This window comes from Melozone crissalis, unplaced genomic scaffold, assembly GCF_028551555.1.
Source record: "Melozone crissalis strain CALT ecotype California unplaced genomic scaffold, PUWL_Pcris_2 ptg000068l_1, whole genome shotgun sequence".
Classification (NCBI taxonomy): Eukaryota; Metazoa; Chordata; class Aves; order Passeriformes; family Passerellidae; genus Melozone; species Melozone crissalis.
In genome coordinates, this window is record NW_026535846.1 from 16,393,528 (window position 1) to 16,409,382 (window position 15,855).

At 50.1% G+C, this 15,855-nt stretch overlaps 1 protein-coding gene across 2 annotated transcripts in view; it reads left to right on the plus strand.

The window, feature by feature from the left end:
- The window catches only part of FHL1 (four and a half LIM domains 1), a 29,033-nt gene extending 13,428 nt beyond the window's left edge, over positions 1 to 15,605 (plus strand). The window contains exons 2-6 of one of the 2 annotated variants that reach the window (XM_054289637.1): positions 11,182 to 11,363; positions 12,318 to 12,495; positions 13,002 to 13,171; positions 13,683 to 13,869; positions 14,633 to 15,605. In XM_054289637.1, coding sequence (XP_054145612.1) covers positions 11,208 to 11,363; positions 12,318 to 12,495; positions 13,002 to 13,171; positions 13,683 to 13,869; positions 14,633 to 14,790 — 849 coding nt within the window. In that variant the 5' untranslated portion in view covers positions 11,182 to 11,207 and the 3' untranslated portion in view covers positions 14,791 to 15,605. The remainder of the gene's footprint in view (positions 1 to 11,181; positions 11,364 to 12,317; positions 12,496 to 13,001; positions 13,172 to 13,682; positions 13,870 to 14,632) is intronic. The other variant, XM_054289638.1, reaches the window with a different exon arrangement.
- The last annotated feature ends 250 nt before the right edge of the window (positions 15,606 to 15,855 follow it).

Below are 15,855 nucleotides of genomic sequence, written 5' to 3' on the forward strand. Positions count from 1 at the left end.
CCCAGTCTTCTCTAGAGCCTGGGGGTGCCAGGGGCTGTTTGATGCCTGCACCCCACCCCACTGGCACAGCCAGCATGGGGAGCAGGAGCTGAACAAAGCCTTGGGGCTACAAAGCAGCTCCTGATTTATGCACAGACACTCCCCCAGGCCCCAGTGTCACTTGGCTCCCAGCAGCAGTGAGAGCTCTGCCATGTCAGCAACAGGTGAAGGGAAGAAGTGCCAGTCAGGAGCGTGTGTGGAGGGGAGCCACAGAGCAGATGGCAGCAGGGAAATAAATTTGGAGCTGCCACAGGAATAGTCCTGGAAACAGTCCAGCCTGTGGATGGAGGCAGATGGGGAAGGACTTGGTTTATATCTCTTCCTGGTTTTGCTTTTTCTCAGATGGGCTTATTTCCAGCTCTGTTATCTCTGACCATTCCTTCCTATTACTACGCCCTTATCTCTTTTTTCCCCTCTTCTTAGCCTGTCTTCTTTTCCGCCTTTTGTTTCTACTCACACTCTATCTGAGCTCCTGGATGTTGCCCACCCTGCATCTGCTTCCTTATAAACCTATTCCAGATTCCTCTACCCCTGCCTTCAGAGCTGACCCTAAAAACTTCCCTTGGCACTGAAAGGCTCAGCTTGCAGCTGTGACCCAGCTGTGAGCTGGAGCTCAGTCTGGAAGAATCGTGCCTTTGGCACATCTTGCCACTTTCCTTCTCTACTGTCCCTGTGAGCTGTTCCCTGGAACACCAGGGGCTCACCTTGTGCCTGGGGTGCTCATTCTCCTGTCCCTGCAGTGATGTCCTTGCTGGTTTTGCTCTGGATGTGGGAACATCCCAGCTGTCTCTGCCTTGTGTTCCTGTGAGTGCCTGTGGGATGCTTCAGGGGTGCCAAGGCACATCCTTGTACACCGATTTGAGACTTTTGGGGCATTTTTGGGATACTTCACACAGAAACTGTTCAGATTTGAAAGTACAAGGTGGAAAATTCCCATTGTGGTTCATGTGTGAGTGTGTCAGACAGGGTCTCTGGCTGGGGGGACAGGGACCAGCATCCCCTGGCAGTGCTCTGTGGCTGATGTGCAAACACTGCCCTGCAGTGCCTGCTGCTAGTGTTGGATACTGAGTGCTTGGAGAGCTGGATCAGCCCCCAGTGCCAGTCCTGGTGCCAAACTTGTCCAGCATTTCTGTGCCACTGGGGACTGCTGCCTCTTATGTGTCTCTGATGGATCAGCTACAGCTGTGAAGATCTTTTCCTTGGAGAGAGCTGTATCTATGTTCTCTCTCCTTGCAAGCCCAACTCTCTTACTGGTAGTCTTCCTGCAAACTTTGTCTTTATACTAAAACAAAGAACTGTTTTTAAAAAACTGTTTTATTTCTCCCTCAGAAGAGCCAAGGAAGTTTATAGCTGACATCTATTGGGCAGGAGTGCTTTGCTGTGGGAAGACACACACATGCAACCTGAGACATATAAAATAAAATTAAAAAAAAAATTGATCTGCCCTCAAGACAGGGAGGGTAGGGAGCAATGTGGGACTCTGATTTCCTGGGGAGCCTGGTGAATGGCAGTGTGCTCCTCTGTGCAGGTGCACTGTGCACTGCCAGCAGCATGTATGGAAGCAGGAAGGACAGCATTACTTTAGGAGGCGCACAGGTGCTCTGCTGCTGGTATTTACTGCTGCTTTCTTTGATCATGGTGACTAATAGTTCATCAATGCCTGACTTAGAACAGCTCTCTTTAGGAGTTTCTGCCTGTTGAATGACAGCAGGATGTGTGAGCGAGCTGAGAGACCCAGACCTTTTCTGGCAGGATTCTTAGGGCAAGAAAATACTCTGGAAATCACAACATGAATCATTTGTTTATCCCAGTGGATGACACTATGGCCCAGCCATGCTGCTCTGCAGTCAGACCCCCTGGGTGGGATCAGTGTGTCCAGGGCAGCTCCCTGGAAAACCTACAGGACAGGTTTAATGTTAAAAACATGACATCCCAAGCCTGCTGTGCCCTGCTGTGCACTCACTGGTGTATTTGTGGCACTCTTCCCTCTGGGTCCTGTGGGTGCCTGGTGCACAGACAGGGCTGGCACAGCTCCATTCTGGGGCACCCTCTTTCTCCTGGAGGTGTCTGCTCCTTGACACGTTTCATGGGGCACTGATATCTCTCCTTGGCACTTGTGCTACACCTCTGTGTTTAATCATCTGGACTTGTGTGGATGAGGAGAGTCTTGGGAAGGAAAGGGGAATTGTCCAAAGTTATCTGGCTAAAACCAGGCAAGAAACCAAGAGCAGCGGTAAGGTTGTTCCATTCCTGCTGCTGGGCCAGGAGGCCAGAGATTCAAACAAAATGACCTTTAATTAAAATCTTCTCTGGGGCTTTGCAGACTAAGCTGTGCCAGGGAGCTCCACAGGCAACCACAGGTCTGGGTCTTGCTCCTGTTTCTTGGCCAAACTTTCTCCCTCTCTTCTCTCCTCCAATGCAAGCATGTCGTGGTGCTGTGGACACACGTGTGTTTGTGCACATGAGATGACACCCAAGTGTCCATCCCTGCTCTCCACAGCCCTCTGCAGTTCCAAACTGCTGCTGGCTGCAGCCACCTCCGCTCGGGGCGTGGCAGGGCTGGCACCACAGAGACTCTGCTCCATCAGCCAGGATGGGAGCCAAGGCTTCTGCTGGGAATACCTGGGCATTCTGGGGAAAGCAGGAAATGACAGCTGGCTGAGAGGGTGCCAGGGCTTTGTGTAGGGAGCTGAAAAGGAATGAGAATGGTTAATGGTGCAAACTCTACGTGCATTGCCAAAAATGAACTCATGTCTGTAAATATTACACTGTGCACAGCAAGGTTAGAACAGGAAAATACCAGTTGTTAGAGTTCCTGTTGCCATCTGAATTATGCAAACAATTTGCTGCAGTTTATAGATGAGCTAGGGCAGAATAACATTGGGTTTTTCCTCGCCAAAGTGTTTCAGTGCATCAGTATTTTACCAGGTTTCCCAGCCTCAGTCTGCTGCCCCAGTGGATCCATGCTGAGCTCTTTGGAATGGCTGTCAAGAGTGGCCTTTTCCAGGCCATGTTGGAAACTTGGAGATATCAGGATGCTGGTGAGATGCTGAGCTTGTGGTTGTGCTGCCTGGGGGGCTGAGATGGGTGTGAAGGCTCAGGGGCTCACCAAGGCCAGTGCTGAGGCTGGAGACTGTGCATGTGTGGGTGAGGAGCTCCTGGGAAGCAGAGATGTTCCTGGCTGGAGCAGGGCTGCTCTTTGGAGGCCAGACACCACTACCATGGGCTCCCTGGAAGGAATGATAAACATTGGCTCTTCCCAGTGGCTGTCAGGGAGGTTCAGTGACTTTCCCACGGCCGTGCAGTGCGTCAGTGGGAGGCAGGATTAGCAGCTGGGCCTCCCTGGCCCCCGGCCCTGAGCGTCCCCAGCAGTTGCATAACCCAGGGTGAGTGTGGGGCTGTGGAGCTGCTGCAGCCCGGGGGTCCCCGCAGGAGGGACCCCGAGCCACAGCTCCCTCTCCTCCTGCTGTGACTTGGGTGGAAACAGCTCGGTGGGAGCCATGGAGCTGGGATTTTCCTGAGAGCTTTGGGGGACACCTGAGTCCAGAGGACAGAGGCATGAGCCAGTGCCTCCAAAGCCATGCTAGATGCTCAGAAGCCCCATATCATCACACCCATATTTCTAAGTGCTGCTCTTCAGGGATTTGCTCCCTTTGAGCAGTTAATGCTGTGAGCTTCCTCAAGGAAAAAGCTGGGGAAGGACCAGGAATGGCAGTTTTACTGGCAGTGAAACTTCAGCGTGACCTCCATGTTGAGAGCAAATCCAACCCACCCATGAATGAATGTGCTATATTCCTGTGGGCTGTCAGCTGAGTCCTCTGGGGTACAGCACATCCTTTCTGGGCCAGAAGGCAGCCCTTGCTAACTCCTGGGGCTGCAGCCCCCCTGGTCCCCACAGGGCTGTGATCACCTCTTCCCTTCAGCCATGGCAAAGCAGCGTTCGTGCTGGGTCTGTAATTCAGCTCAGGACTGCTACGAGACACAATCTCACTCTAAAGCCAAGGCCAAATAGTACCAGCATGGGGTCAAGTTCATGAGTTCATTCTGCCTTTGGGACTAATTTGGGTGCTGAGTAGCTGGGCAGGTATTTGACTGTTGCCTGCAGAGACCTAGAGGTCTCAGGATCCTATTCTTCTCCCTCAGATCACCTAAAATGGTAAGAATTTCTAAGGGGGATTAAGGTTGAGATCTCTGGGGAGGGGAGTGGACATCTGGTAGGAGTCCTGTCCATATTAATAGCCTCCATTTAAATATATGTTATCAAATGGGGCAGCTCCTTATCAGCCTGTGAACTCCATTACCTGAGGGGCTGCTGGTGACTTTGGGCTGCTGACCATGGCTTTCCACAGGCACACAGGTAAAGTGGCTGTGCTGCCAGGGGTTGGGGGAGTACACCTGGTGAATGGGGAGGAAGGTTTTGCTAAAAGGCTTCTGTGCAGAGAAATAACTTTGAATGCAGACTGAAACCTCAGCAATCTGCAGCTGTAACTCCTGATGGCAAATGGGCTGATAACAGTGGGAAGCTGGTGCTGGAGCACAGTGCTGGTGGTGGCCTCGTTTGTTTTGTAAAATGCACTGGATTTTAAATGTTTTTGTATCTGCTGCTGTGGGAAGGCTGGGGCTCAGCTGATATTTGAGCAAGACGTGGTGAAAATGGGGGACAATTCTCCTTGCAGCAAACTTATTGCAGTGGCAGAGGGGAGACCAGAGTGTAAACCCAGATGGTTTGCTCTGCTCTCGTTGGAAGTTTGTGGTTAGTCCCTCTTCTCTGTTTATCTTTTAGTTCAGATGGGCTGACCCTTACCAGTGATAGGGAAATGTTAATTTTTCCATTAACACTGACAGGAATCTTGAGATCATATTTTACATGTCAGGATGGGTGTCTTCCCATCCTGACTCATTCCTCTAGCCCTGCAGCTGAAGACAATCAGAAGCTCTTTGGGAATTTCAAAAGCCTATCTCCCTCTTAGCAGCTGTTTTTGTGCATATCCAGGGTGCATTCACAGCCCTACAGCACAGAGGCAGTGCCATTGTGTCTCTTGGTGAGACACAGCCCGGAGGGTGGATGTGCTGGGGACAGGGTGGGCACAGCTCCTGTGGCACCAAACTCAGCTGCTGCACACCAGGAGCCAGGGGTGCTCCTGAGACTTGGGAGCAGAGAGACTCCTCAAAGCTGGGCAGAACAGGCACACTTTGCTGCTCAGCTCCCTGCTCACCTTCCCACACACCTGAGGCTGCTTGCACAGCACGTAACTGCTCGGGATTTGCTGGTGGGATGCACATACATGTTATACAGGGCACCACTGTGAGTAAAATCTGACTTCTGTGGCATCATTTGATGTGAGAAGATGTTTAACTTCAGCCCACAAGACTGACCAATGCTGTAGCATCCTTCCATTACACTCCCAGCTATGTTATTTTTTCTTTCTCATCTTCCTCAGGGGATGTCCCCTGGAGCAAGAACTCACAGACCTGATGCTGTGCTGTGATGTAAAATGCTGCAGGGTGTTCTGAGCAGACGATGAGGTTGGACTGCTGCTGCCAAACAGTCACAGCACAGTGTCTGATCCTGCAGACCACTGGGAACCCCAGGGCAGCCGTGGGGTGCTCAGGGTGAGGCTGGACCCTCCAGAGCAGGAGGAACTCTCATTTTGGCCCCTGGGAGCACCTGGGTGTGAGAAGGGCATCCAGCTGCTGAGGTGGGGCAGAGCAGTGCTTAGCTGGGAACACAACAGAGGAGTCTCAAAGGACAAAACTTAATGCAGCCACACAGCTAGCTACTGACCAGGATTTGTTTAGTTTTGAAAGGTTTGGGCTTTGTTGCTTAAACTCTGCCTGAAATGCTCAGCCTTACTTAGGCAGTGGTGCCTTGTTAGCCCTCACTGAACTCTGCACTGAGTGCCAAGGCAATCCCTGGGGAAAGTGTTTGCAGGGCTGGGCCAGTGATTTTTAATAAATGGCATGTTCCTGCTTCCCCGGGGAACTGTGAGGATTTAGTAATGACTGGGATGTGCTCACACATGGTGGCAATAGGACCGTAGGGAATGTTTTTGGCAAGCGCCTGAGGAACTTGGAGCTGTTCTTGCTCTAAATAAAGAAGCTTTCCTTTTATCAACAGATTAATTTTTGAATTATAGAGTATGAGACTTGCACGTGCCCCAGCCTGGCACTGAGAGAGCACAGCTCTGGTATTTTCAGCCCTCCCAGCAAAAAGGACCTACAAGAGATTTCTTCTCTTTCTTTTCTTGGGCTTTGCAAATGTTTGTTGCCCAGGGCATCGTGCCAGTGCAGTCCTGAGTGTCACTTTGCATTTGGGATTAACAGGACCCTTCTTTTAAGGGTTTCCCAGGTATTTATAGCAAACCATGAGACCTTGCATAGAGGAATGCTGAGAATAGTAACTCAGGTGACAGAGCGGGGCTGCCAGCACTGATCTGAAACAGGCAGGTGTAGCCAGTGCCTGGCAGAGTGGGGCTGTGTGCTCAGTCTGCTGAGAAAAAATAAAACTAATGTAGAATCAAAAAGCTCTTTTTCTTCCATATGCAACTGTGTGTAGGGCAGAGGGTTAACAACTCCAACCTCATCTTCTTTCTTAAGTGGCAGAATAATCTGTGAAGCGTCAGTACAGTCTCTCTGGTTGTGTTTAGAGACTACACTTCAAGTTCTTCCTTGGTGGTTTATCACATTTAAACATATTCCCCAGAGACATTAACACATAGCCTGTGCTAAGTGCTTTGCTTATCAGCCGTGCTTCAGCTTCCTTCCCTGAGTGCTTTGGTTCCATTTATTGTGCAAACCGCTGTGATGCCGTGATGCCGCTTTGGGTTTTTAGCTGAACTGGGATGAACCAGCCCAGGGTGATGCAGGAGCCCAGCAGGAGGCAGGGGTTGTGTGGGTGCAGCAGTTTTTGTGGGGTGGCACTGCTTAGGTCTGTATCCTTTCCATCCCAGAGCTGGCCATGCTGCAGCGTGCAGAGGTGGCCCTGACCCTCAGTCAGCCCTGTGGCTGCTTGGTGTTGGTGGCCCTTGGAAGCCCCTGGGGCCCAAGTGTTGGAGGTCTCTGAGGGATGGAAGGTGTGGCTGTCCCAGGGCTGTTTTTGTGGAGTAGAAGATGCTTTCAGGGGACAAGTGGCAAACTGGCACCTCTGTGGTCAGGTAAATGTTAGGGTTGTATTCCAGTGGGTCTTTGTGCCAAATACCATGATATCTGAGAAGGCCACTGGCCTGGCCTTCTGCCCTCCAGCTGTAGCCAAATCCATCAGGGAGCTACATTTAGAGAGCCCCCTGCCAGGGCTGGTGGGACAGGGATCCCTTGCTTAGAGTGAGATTCATTTCTGGAAGTGTGGCTGCATTTTCTCCATCTTATTGAGGGTCCTCTAGGCTATTTAAGGATGGGCACATTCTGCATTTTCCCCTCTCCCCAGCTGCCTGTGCTTGCTGTTTTCACCTGCTTCTCTCCAGCAGAACAATCCTCTGCACATGCCTGGGAGGGGGAATAGTTCCAGCCTGTCCATGCTCTTCCTCTGCTTCCTAAATCCCATTCTATGGCCTCAGTGTCAGGCTGGCATGGGTTTTGGATCAGTGCATGTCCTCAGGCTACAAAATTCTCCTGGGGCTGAAAAAGAGACCAGGCTGTCACCTCAGAGATGCCTGTGTCGTGTAAAGGTACAGCCACAGAAACTCATGCTCAAGTGACTTCCCAGCTAAAACAGCTGCATGTACTGCCCTCATTTTCAGCACAGCAGTGTGAAAAGAAGCACAGAGGTTCAGTGCTCTGGGTTTTAGTGGCGGTTTGGTGAGTGCTCTCTCTGGTTTTGGGTTGCTGTAGCACTGTTGTACCCCTGGTGTGGATCCCAACCCTGTGCTCAGCATCTGCTGCGTGGGAAGGGATGATGAGGGCACTGAATAAAGACCCAGGGAAGTGATGATTTTTCCATGTGCCCAGTGTACCCCCAGTTTCATAACTTGCCTACTTTTCAGACAGCAAAGACAGGCTAGGGTTAATATACCTGGAAGCTCTGGAAAGTTGTGCTGTGGGGACCTGGTGCAGCTGGAGGGTGAACAGGTTATTTAGGAGATCAACAACTCCAAACCCACGACCTGCTGCCAAGCAGGCTTTAGAAATACATTTATTTTTATACAGAGCATGAGAAATATCTGCTCTGTTTACCTTCCATGAGAGGGGACAGGGCTGCTGAGGGGACCAGCTGTAGGACACCAAATGAAGCTGAGCTCTGAAGTGTCCACAGATGTTTGCTCCATTTGGGGAAAATAATCTGGTGGTCCCAGCACAGCTGCTGCTGGCCTGGAGCTCCACTTTGCCACACACTGGTGGCTTCCAGGGCTCTGTGCACCCTACCCTGGGTGGGCTGGTCCTGCTCCTGTGGCTGCTGTGGGCTCTGGACATGGCACAGGTGAGCAGAGCCCACCAGCACCCAGCACATTTGCAAGGGCAATGGGACCCTGCATCTTCACTGCAGGCAAGGGGACAGAGGTGCCTCTCCTGGCTCCAGATCAGGAGTTCAGGGATGATAGTGCTGAGGGAAGGAAGCCTCTGGAAAAGCTGGAAGCAAATTCATGCCCCTGCCTGTGTACCAGAGGGGCTTTCTGCTGTGTGAGATGGCACAAGGCTGAAGCAGAAGCTGCTGGCACAGCCCAGTCTGGGGGCTCCAGCCTGGTGTTAATTTGCCTGTGGAGCTGCAGAACTGCTGTGATAAATGTGTCTCACATTAGCAGGTGATGTGTTACATGGGAACACAGGGCTGTGCTGCTCCCTGAGCCATGCTTTCAAGATTATGTGTTCAGGCTGAAAGCAACCCTAAACCTGAGATCAGGGACATTTCAATACCATTTGCTCTGGGCTCTGCAATTCCATTTCTTCCAAATAAAAAGAGCTCTCTTCCAAAGAGCTCTGCAGAGCTGGTGGTGGCTCACATAGTTTCCATGTTTCTCAGCTGTTTATCTGTTTCATTTGCTTGAACAGGTACCTCAAAGGCCCTTGGTGTAGTTGTCAGCAGGACATGACATCCCCTGGCCTTGCCAAGGGATTATTTCCAGACCTTGGCCCCTCCACAAAGTACAATTCCTACCAGCTTGGTCTCCAGCCTGCCTCTGTCAGTTTTAGGGGCAGGAATAGGGTGTGAACAGAGCCTCCACCTCTGCTGCAGCCTCCCTATGTAAAACTTTTCTTTAGGGCTCTCTGTCCTGCTCTCTGAAATATAAATCCTTCAGTTTGTTCAGGCTCTATGTTATTGAGAAGGTGACAAAGAGGAGATAGTGTGAAGACACTGGATTTTAAAGCCTGCAAGGTAACAGTGTGAGTCCCACTCTTCCTGGGCCCAGATGAGGCAGACGCTGTGCTGTGATGGCAAAGTGTTCATGTACAGCTCCTCTGGCTCTGTACCCAGCAGGGTTGGGCTGCTCCTGGTGTGCTGCAGGGCTCTGGTGAGGCTGGGCCCTGTAGCTGATGGTACATCTGGAATTACTGGGGCGGGCAAGTGTCCATGAAAATCCTGTGAGCCTTAGGACTTAACAGGGCAGACCAAGAGCATCCTGCAGCCAAGGGCGAGACCAACAGGGTCCCAGTGACCCTGCCTGGTTGTGAGTGGTGACACACCCTCTCTGCACCCCAGAACCCCTGCAGCTTTGGTGTATAAAGGCACATTGTGCTGGGCTGGGAGCAGCACAGCTGGAATAGCACTGTGGCACCCCTGGGCTCTGTGAGGAACAGGCTCCAGGGTAGCCCCAAGGCTGGGTGGGTGGTCCAAGGTGAGGCCACGTGATGGAGGCAGCAGCAATTTGTGTGGCCTGACTCTGTCCTTTCCCTCCCTTTCTCTGTCAGGAAGAGACAACATTTCCTCTTGGCAGTCCCTGCTGCCAGACCACAGCCACATTTCCCATCGGGTTGGTGATGATGTAGAAAATTCAAGGCTGTGTTCCTGTGTGTTGGCTGTGCAGGGAAATGGGCTCTGCAGTGCTGGGGCTCTGGGGGCACCAGTGGCAGGGGTAGGGATGGAGCTGCCTCTATGGGACTCCATGGGCTTCTGTAACTCTTTTATTCTCTCCCTGGAAGTGCTCTAGGCCAGGCTGGATCGGGCTTTAAGCAACCTGATGTAGTGGCTGGCACCCCTGTCCTTAGCAAGGGGCTTGGAACAAGATGATCCTTAAGGTTCCTTCAAACCCAAACCAGTCCAGGATTCTCTGAATCCTGACAGAGCCCTTCTAGCCCCTTGCAAGTGTTGGTGGCTTCTGCTGAGGAAGGGTGCATGGAATGGAGGGAGCCATTAGCAGGAGACTGGGAGTGCAGGAAGGGATGGGTGTCTGGGGAGAAAGTGTGAGCCAAAGTGGAAAATCCGCCAGTCATGATTCCCCACACCCGCTGACAGCTCCCTGGCCATGGTGGAACATCAGACCTTGGCAGAACCTTGATGGTATGAACTGAAAAATATCTCTCCATGGAGGCAGATTTTTTTCTTGATTTTTTTTTTCCCTTATGATTTTATATGTGAAAGCCTGGTGAAAAGAGGCAGCTGGAAGCTGCACAACTATCCAGCACAAAAGGCCTTGGAGGGCTGCAGCTGGCTGTGGGATCAGGCTGAAAACATGGAAACAATTCCACTGTGCTCATGTTTGTTGGTGATTTCTGCGCAGTGGTGATGAGGTGCCTCAGCCAGGCCCTCACTGAGGCCTGCAGTAATGAACTAAGGGACTCCCAGGGAGTGATCAGGTGTCATTACCCTTGCTTGATGTGCAGCATGTAAATAAACCAGCCTAGCATCCTTCCACTTACCAAAGAGATGGGGAAAAGTCTGGTTTGGGATTCTGCTCTCCTCAATTGGAGCTCCTTTACCTATCAAGAACCCACCACATGCTCATTCCTGAGCCACGTTCCTCCGACTGATCTGCACAGCCCCAGGAGGCTGGAGCAGCTGCCAGGGCCTCAGTGCTGTCCCCTCATGGCTGTGCTCTTGTAGGGCCTGGCACTTACACTGTGGGCACCATGTCTGAGTGTTTCAGTCAGGGCCCCAGTGCTGTCCCCTCATGGCTGTGCTCTTGCAGGGCCTGGCACCTACACCATGGGCACCATGTCTGAGCTCTTCAGTCAGGGCCCCAGTGCTGTCCCCTCATGGCTGTGCTCTTGCAGGGCCTGGCAGCTACACCGTTGGCACCATGTCGGAGCGCTTTGACTGCCACTACTGCCGGGATCCCCTGCAGGGCAAGAAGTACGTGCAGAAGGAGGGGCGGCACTGCTGCGTCAAGTGCTTCGACAAGTTCTGCGCCAACACCTGCATCGAGTGCAAGAAACCCATTGGGGCCGACTCCAAGGTCAGTGCTGAGCTCCTCGGTGGGTGAGGAGGAGAGGCAGAGGCTGGTCACCCTCCTGTTTGCTCTGGTCAGGCTCTGAGCACATCTTTGGGAGTCCTCTGGCTGCCAGCAGTGTGCTCATCGAGCAAAGAGCAGTGCTGGGGTGCACTCATGGTGGGCTGCTTGGGCACAGGATCTTATTCCAGGGTCTAGATCCAGCCACATGACCTGCTGCAAATGCTGAATTGCCCTGCAGAGAGAGCTGCAGGGAGCTGGCCTGCAAAACTCATCTTCTGGGCAAAGCACTGAGGTCTGATTTTTGTCAGTTTGTCAGATGCTTTTTGCTTCATGATGGAAATCAAGAGTTCTTTCTGTATATATATTTTGAGAGCAGTTGGATGGCAAGATGGTTCTGCTGGGTTTTTTTCCTTATGTTAATTTATAGTATGTTAATAATAGTATCTCTGATGTTCAGACACACTAACACCAGGCAGGACATGAAGAAATACAAACTGCAGGACCTGCAAATATCTGCAAGCCTGGTGGTTGCAACTGTTTTGATCTCCATGAAAACTGGAAATTGGTTTGTTGCTTATCTAGAGAAATATATTACTGAAGTCATTAGCATGTATCTTCAGGGCCAGACAAATGTTTATGGCAATAATAATGTGCACCTGAACTAGAGGGAATGTAAGAACCCGAGAACTTGCAGAACCTCAAATCTCCAAGCTGTTGGTTTGAAGCATCTTCTGCCCCCCTGGAAGCCCAAAATGAAGGTGATTCTGTCAGTGAGTTTGGTTAAATGTCCTTCCCTTAAGTGCTTGAAGAGGAACTGTAGCCCTACCCACTGAATCAGACAAACTTAGGAACAACAAATCTGTCCAGGCTGGTGAGACAGGAGCTTGGCTTTAGGGCTGCTCATGGGGAGAGAAAAGCTTCTCACTCCATCCCTCCCTCCCTTTCTGTTTATTGCAGGAGCTGCATTTCAAGAACCGCTACTGGCATGACAGCTGCTTCCGCTGCTTCAAGTGCTACACGTCCCTGGTCAATGAACCCTTCATGCTGAGGGAGAACAACAAGGTCTGGTGCAGCAACTGCACTGCTGCTGAGGATGCACCCAGGTGTAAGGGCTGCTTCAAGCCCATTATTGCAGGTACTGTGCCAGCGATGGGTCTGAGGGCCATGTTCTGCTCCAGGGCATAACCAGGGGGGTTTATCAAGGGGGTTTATCATATTTATACGTGGAGGCTGCAGTTAGAGGTTTGGGCAACACAGTGGAAGGCTGGAGCACCTCAGAATAGTAAATTTTGATTGTTGCTCTCACCTGTCCATTTTATTCAAGTGTTGAAAGGCTGCTTTGCCATTAACCCTCATGTGGATAATTAACCCTCATGTCAGTCTTAAACTATTTCTACCAAAAGCTTTGCTTGGTAAATCAAGGTTCTAAAAGGCTCAGGCAGCTGGTAACTATTTTAAGAAAATCCAGCAAGCCCTGGCTAGAATCAGATACAGAAATTACCAGCTCATCCCTAGTCTGCATTCCTGGAATCCTGGCCATAGCTATGGACAGGTCTTGCCCTCAGATGTTACACTGCACAGGGGGAAGGGTTTGCCACAGACCTGAAATCTCACAGGACAAGTTATTTTTATCTGTTGTAGGCGACCAAAACGTTGAGTACAAGAAGATGGTCTGGCACAAGGATTGCTTCACCTGCAGCCAGTGCAAGCAAGTGATTGGATCTGGGAGCTTCTTCCCTAAGGGTGATGACTTCTACTGTGTCTCCTGCCATGAGCACAAGTTTGCCAAGACCTGTGCTAAGTGCAAGAATGTAAGTCCTTCCCCTCTGCAGAGGTAGCTACCAGAACCAGCCCTTGTGTGCCTTTTGGGAGCTGGGAGGGTGAACCAGCAGGCAGATCATGCTGAAGCTGTACCAATGCTGATAGTTCCTGTTCAGTACAGGATCTGGGCAGGGGTGGTTGGGTTAGCTGATGGCAACACTGCAGAAAACAAGTGAAACCAGTCTTGCACTTGCCTTGGGGTAGTTTAAGGTCTGTAGTGGTACTGCATATTCAAGAAGTGAAACAGTAGCTGTTTTACAACTTCTGCAAATGATTAGTGTGGAATTTCAGTTACTGCAGATAAAAGAAAGCATTACAACAGTGCCAGGTATGTGAGATTTCAGGTTAGAGGGACTCACGCGCACTGTTCAATTAAATTTTCGTGCAAACTTTGCAAAGATCCTCTCCATGACAAAGCTTTCCTACCCTACACCCCTGGCCTGTGTCACCTCTCTTGTCCCCTGCTGATTCTAAACCACCCCTCTGCTCCTCCTTTCCCAGCCCATCACTTCTGGAGGCCTCACTTACCAGGAGCAGCCTTGGCATTCCGAGTGTTTCATTTGCTCCAACTGCAAGAAGCAACTGGGAGGGAAGCGCTTCACAGCTGTGGAGGATCAGTTTTACTGCGTTGAGTGCTACAAGGAGTGTGTTGCCAAGAAGTGTGCTGGATGCAAGAATCCTATTACAGGTATGTTGGCTTAAATGCAGCTCCAGGGCAGTGGGTGCTGAAGGTCAGGACAGTGATCCCCCAAAGACAGGGAGCCCAGGGAGGGGTAACATCAGAAGCAGGTCTGGTAACCCAAGCCCAATCCCAGCATTTTACATGTGATCTGACTTTGAGCCATGTGCTTGTGCTGGATGGAGGCTGAGCTGGTAACTGAGCTCTTCAGCCTCTGCATGTCTCAAATTTACCTCCTTAAAAACTCCCCCAACCAGAACTATTCCCACCCATATCTTAGACTGGGACCCTTAAGCCTAAAACAAGTGCTGTTTTATTGTCCCAAAGGGACATTTGTAGCCCTTCTGATGTATTTTACACTTAAAACTCCCTAGATGACAGAACTCAGCTCTGAAATGTGAGCACTGTCCTGCCAGTCCCACGAGGCTCACATTCCATCCTGCATTTTAGAACACAGATCTGAGCCCACAAGTGTTTATCCCAACCTGTCCTTGCTCCACATTTCTCCTTGACTGCTGGAGAAAGGAGCCAAGGGGAAAAGCTTATTGCAGAAACAAGCCATGCAAGCCTTATGCTTGTGTTTCTTCTTCAAGAAACATCACAAGATGCAACAAAACCGTGGCTTAGTTGCCACATGGCTGTTTCAGGCAGCCCCTGTGGCCTGCAAGCCCAGGGCAGCTCTGGGGGGGCAGCACCAGGCAGGGCTGGTTGTGGGGACAGCCCGGCCAAGGCCGCGCTACTATCGCCGTCCTATAATTGTGTTCTCTCCTAGCAGGATTTGGAAGAGGAACCAGTGTGGTTAACTATGAAGATGAGTCCTGGCACGATTACTGTTTCAAATGCACAAAGTGTGCCCGTGGGCTGGCCAACAAGCGCTTTGTTTGCCATAATGGAAAAATTTATTGTGCTGAGTGCCCCAAACGACTGTAAATGAGCAGATGTAAGATGGATTTTAAAGCCCTGCTTTCCCAAACAGCCCTGGTAAAAGAGCAGGTTTTTGCATGTTGAGAGTTTTAACTTTTTCCATTTTAGTGTAAGAACTAAATTAGGCTCAATATACTGGGTTTGACTTTTGAAGCTCTTGCAGTACAAAAGCATGTAGCCTTGCAAAAATCTAACCTTGTTTCCAAGTAACTCCTAGTATAAAGGCTTGAAATGCTTTTAGATTTAGAGATCCACGCACTGCATCATCTGTGTGTGGCTTAAACTAAAACAAATCTAGTTTTAAACTTATCTGGTATATGATTAAGCTTGGCACATAACTGAAGTGAGTTTGACAAGGCATGCACCTCCAACAAAGAGATGCAAAGATTGCATGTGGGATCAGAGGGATCCATTATTATGCTTCTACAAGTACAAATACACAACAAACACTGCACCATTAATAAGTAATAAATACCTTAGCTTACTCTACAACACCACATTGCAGCACATGTAAGGAATGGCTTCATCTTACAGATAACAATGTTTTGGCAGTGACATTTAGCTTAGTTAAGTTTCCATAAACTTGTTTTAGTCTTGATTTCCGTGTGGTTTGCCTGCAAGTTTTCCTCATCAGCTTTTTTTATATCATTGTTTAAACAAGGCTGTCTATGTACAATTATTAATCCATTAACAAGTAGTAAATCTTTCACCTACAACATGCACATGCACTTACAAGTGCCTTAAAAATAGCTCATATAAGGCTAGCTCTCCTATCATGTCAGTGTATGTTTAGTGACTGAATAAAAGTGAGACTAGTGCCTGCTTGGAATCCATAGTCTGGAAATTATTTTTTTTCATTTTGACATCTTATATGATTGACATGTCTTAGGGCTGAGCTACTGAAACCAAGTCTACTATATTGATACTGGCTAAGTAAGAGTCAGCTGTGCTGTCATTGCACCCTTAAGTATCTGAGGACTAAAGCAACAATTTCCATAAACTAATTAATTTTTTTAATATATAACTGACACTGGACCATCTGCCAGAAACAGCCTGTGTGAAAAAGCCCTT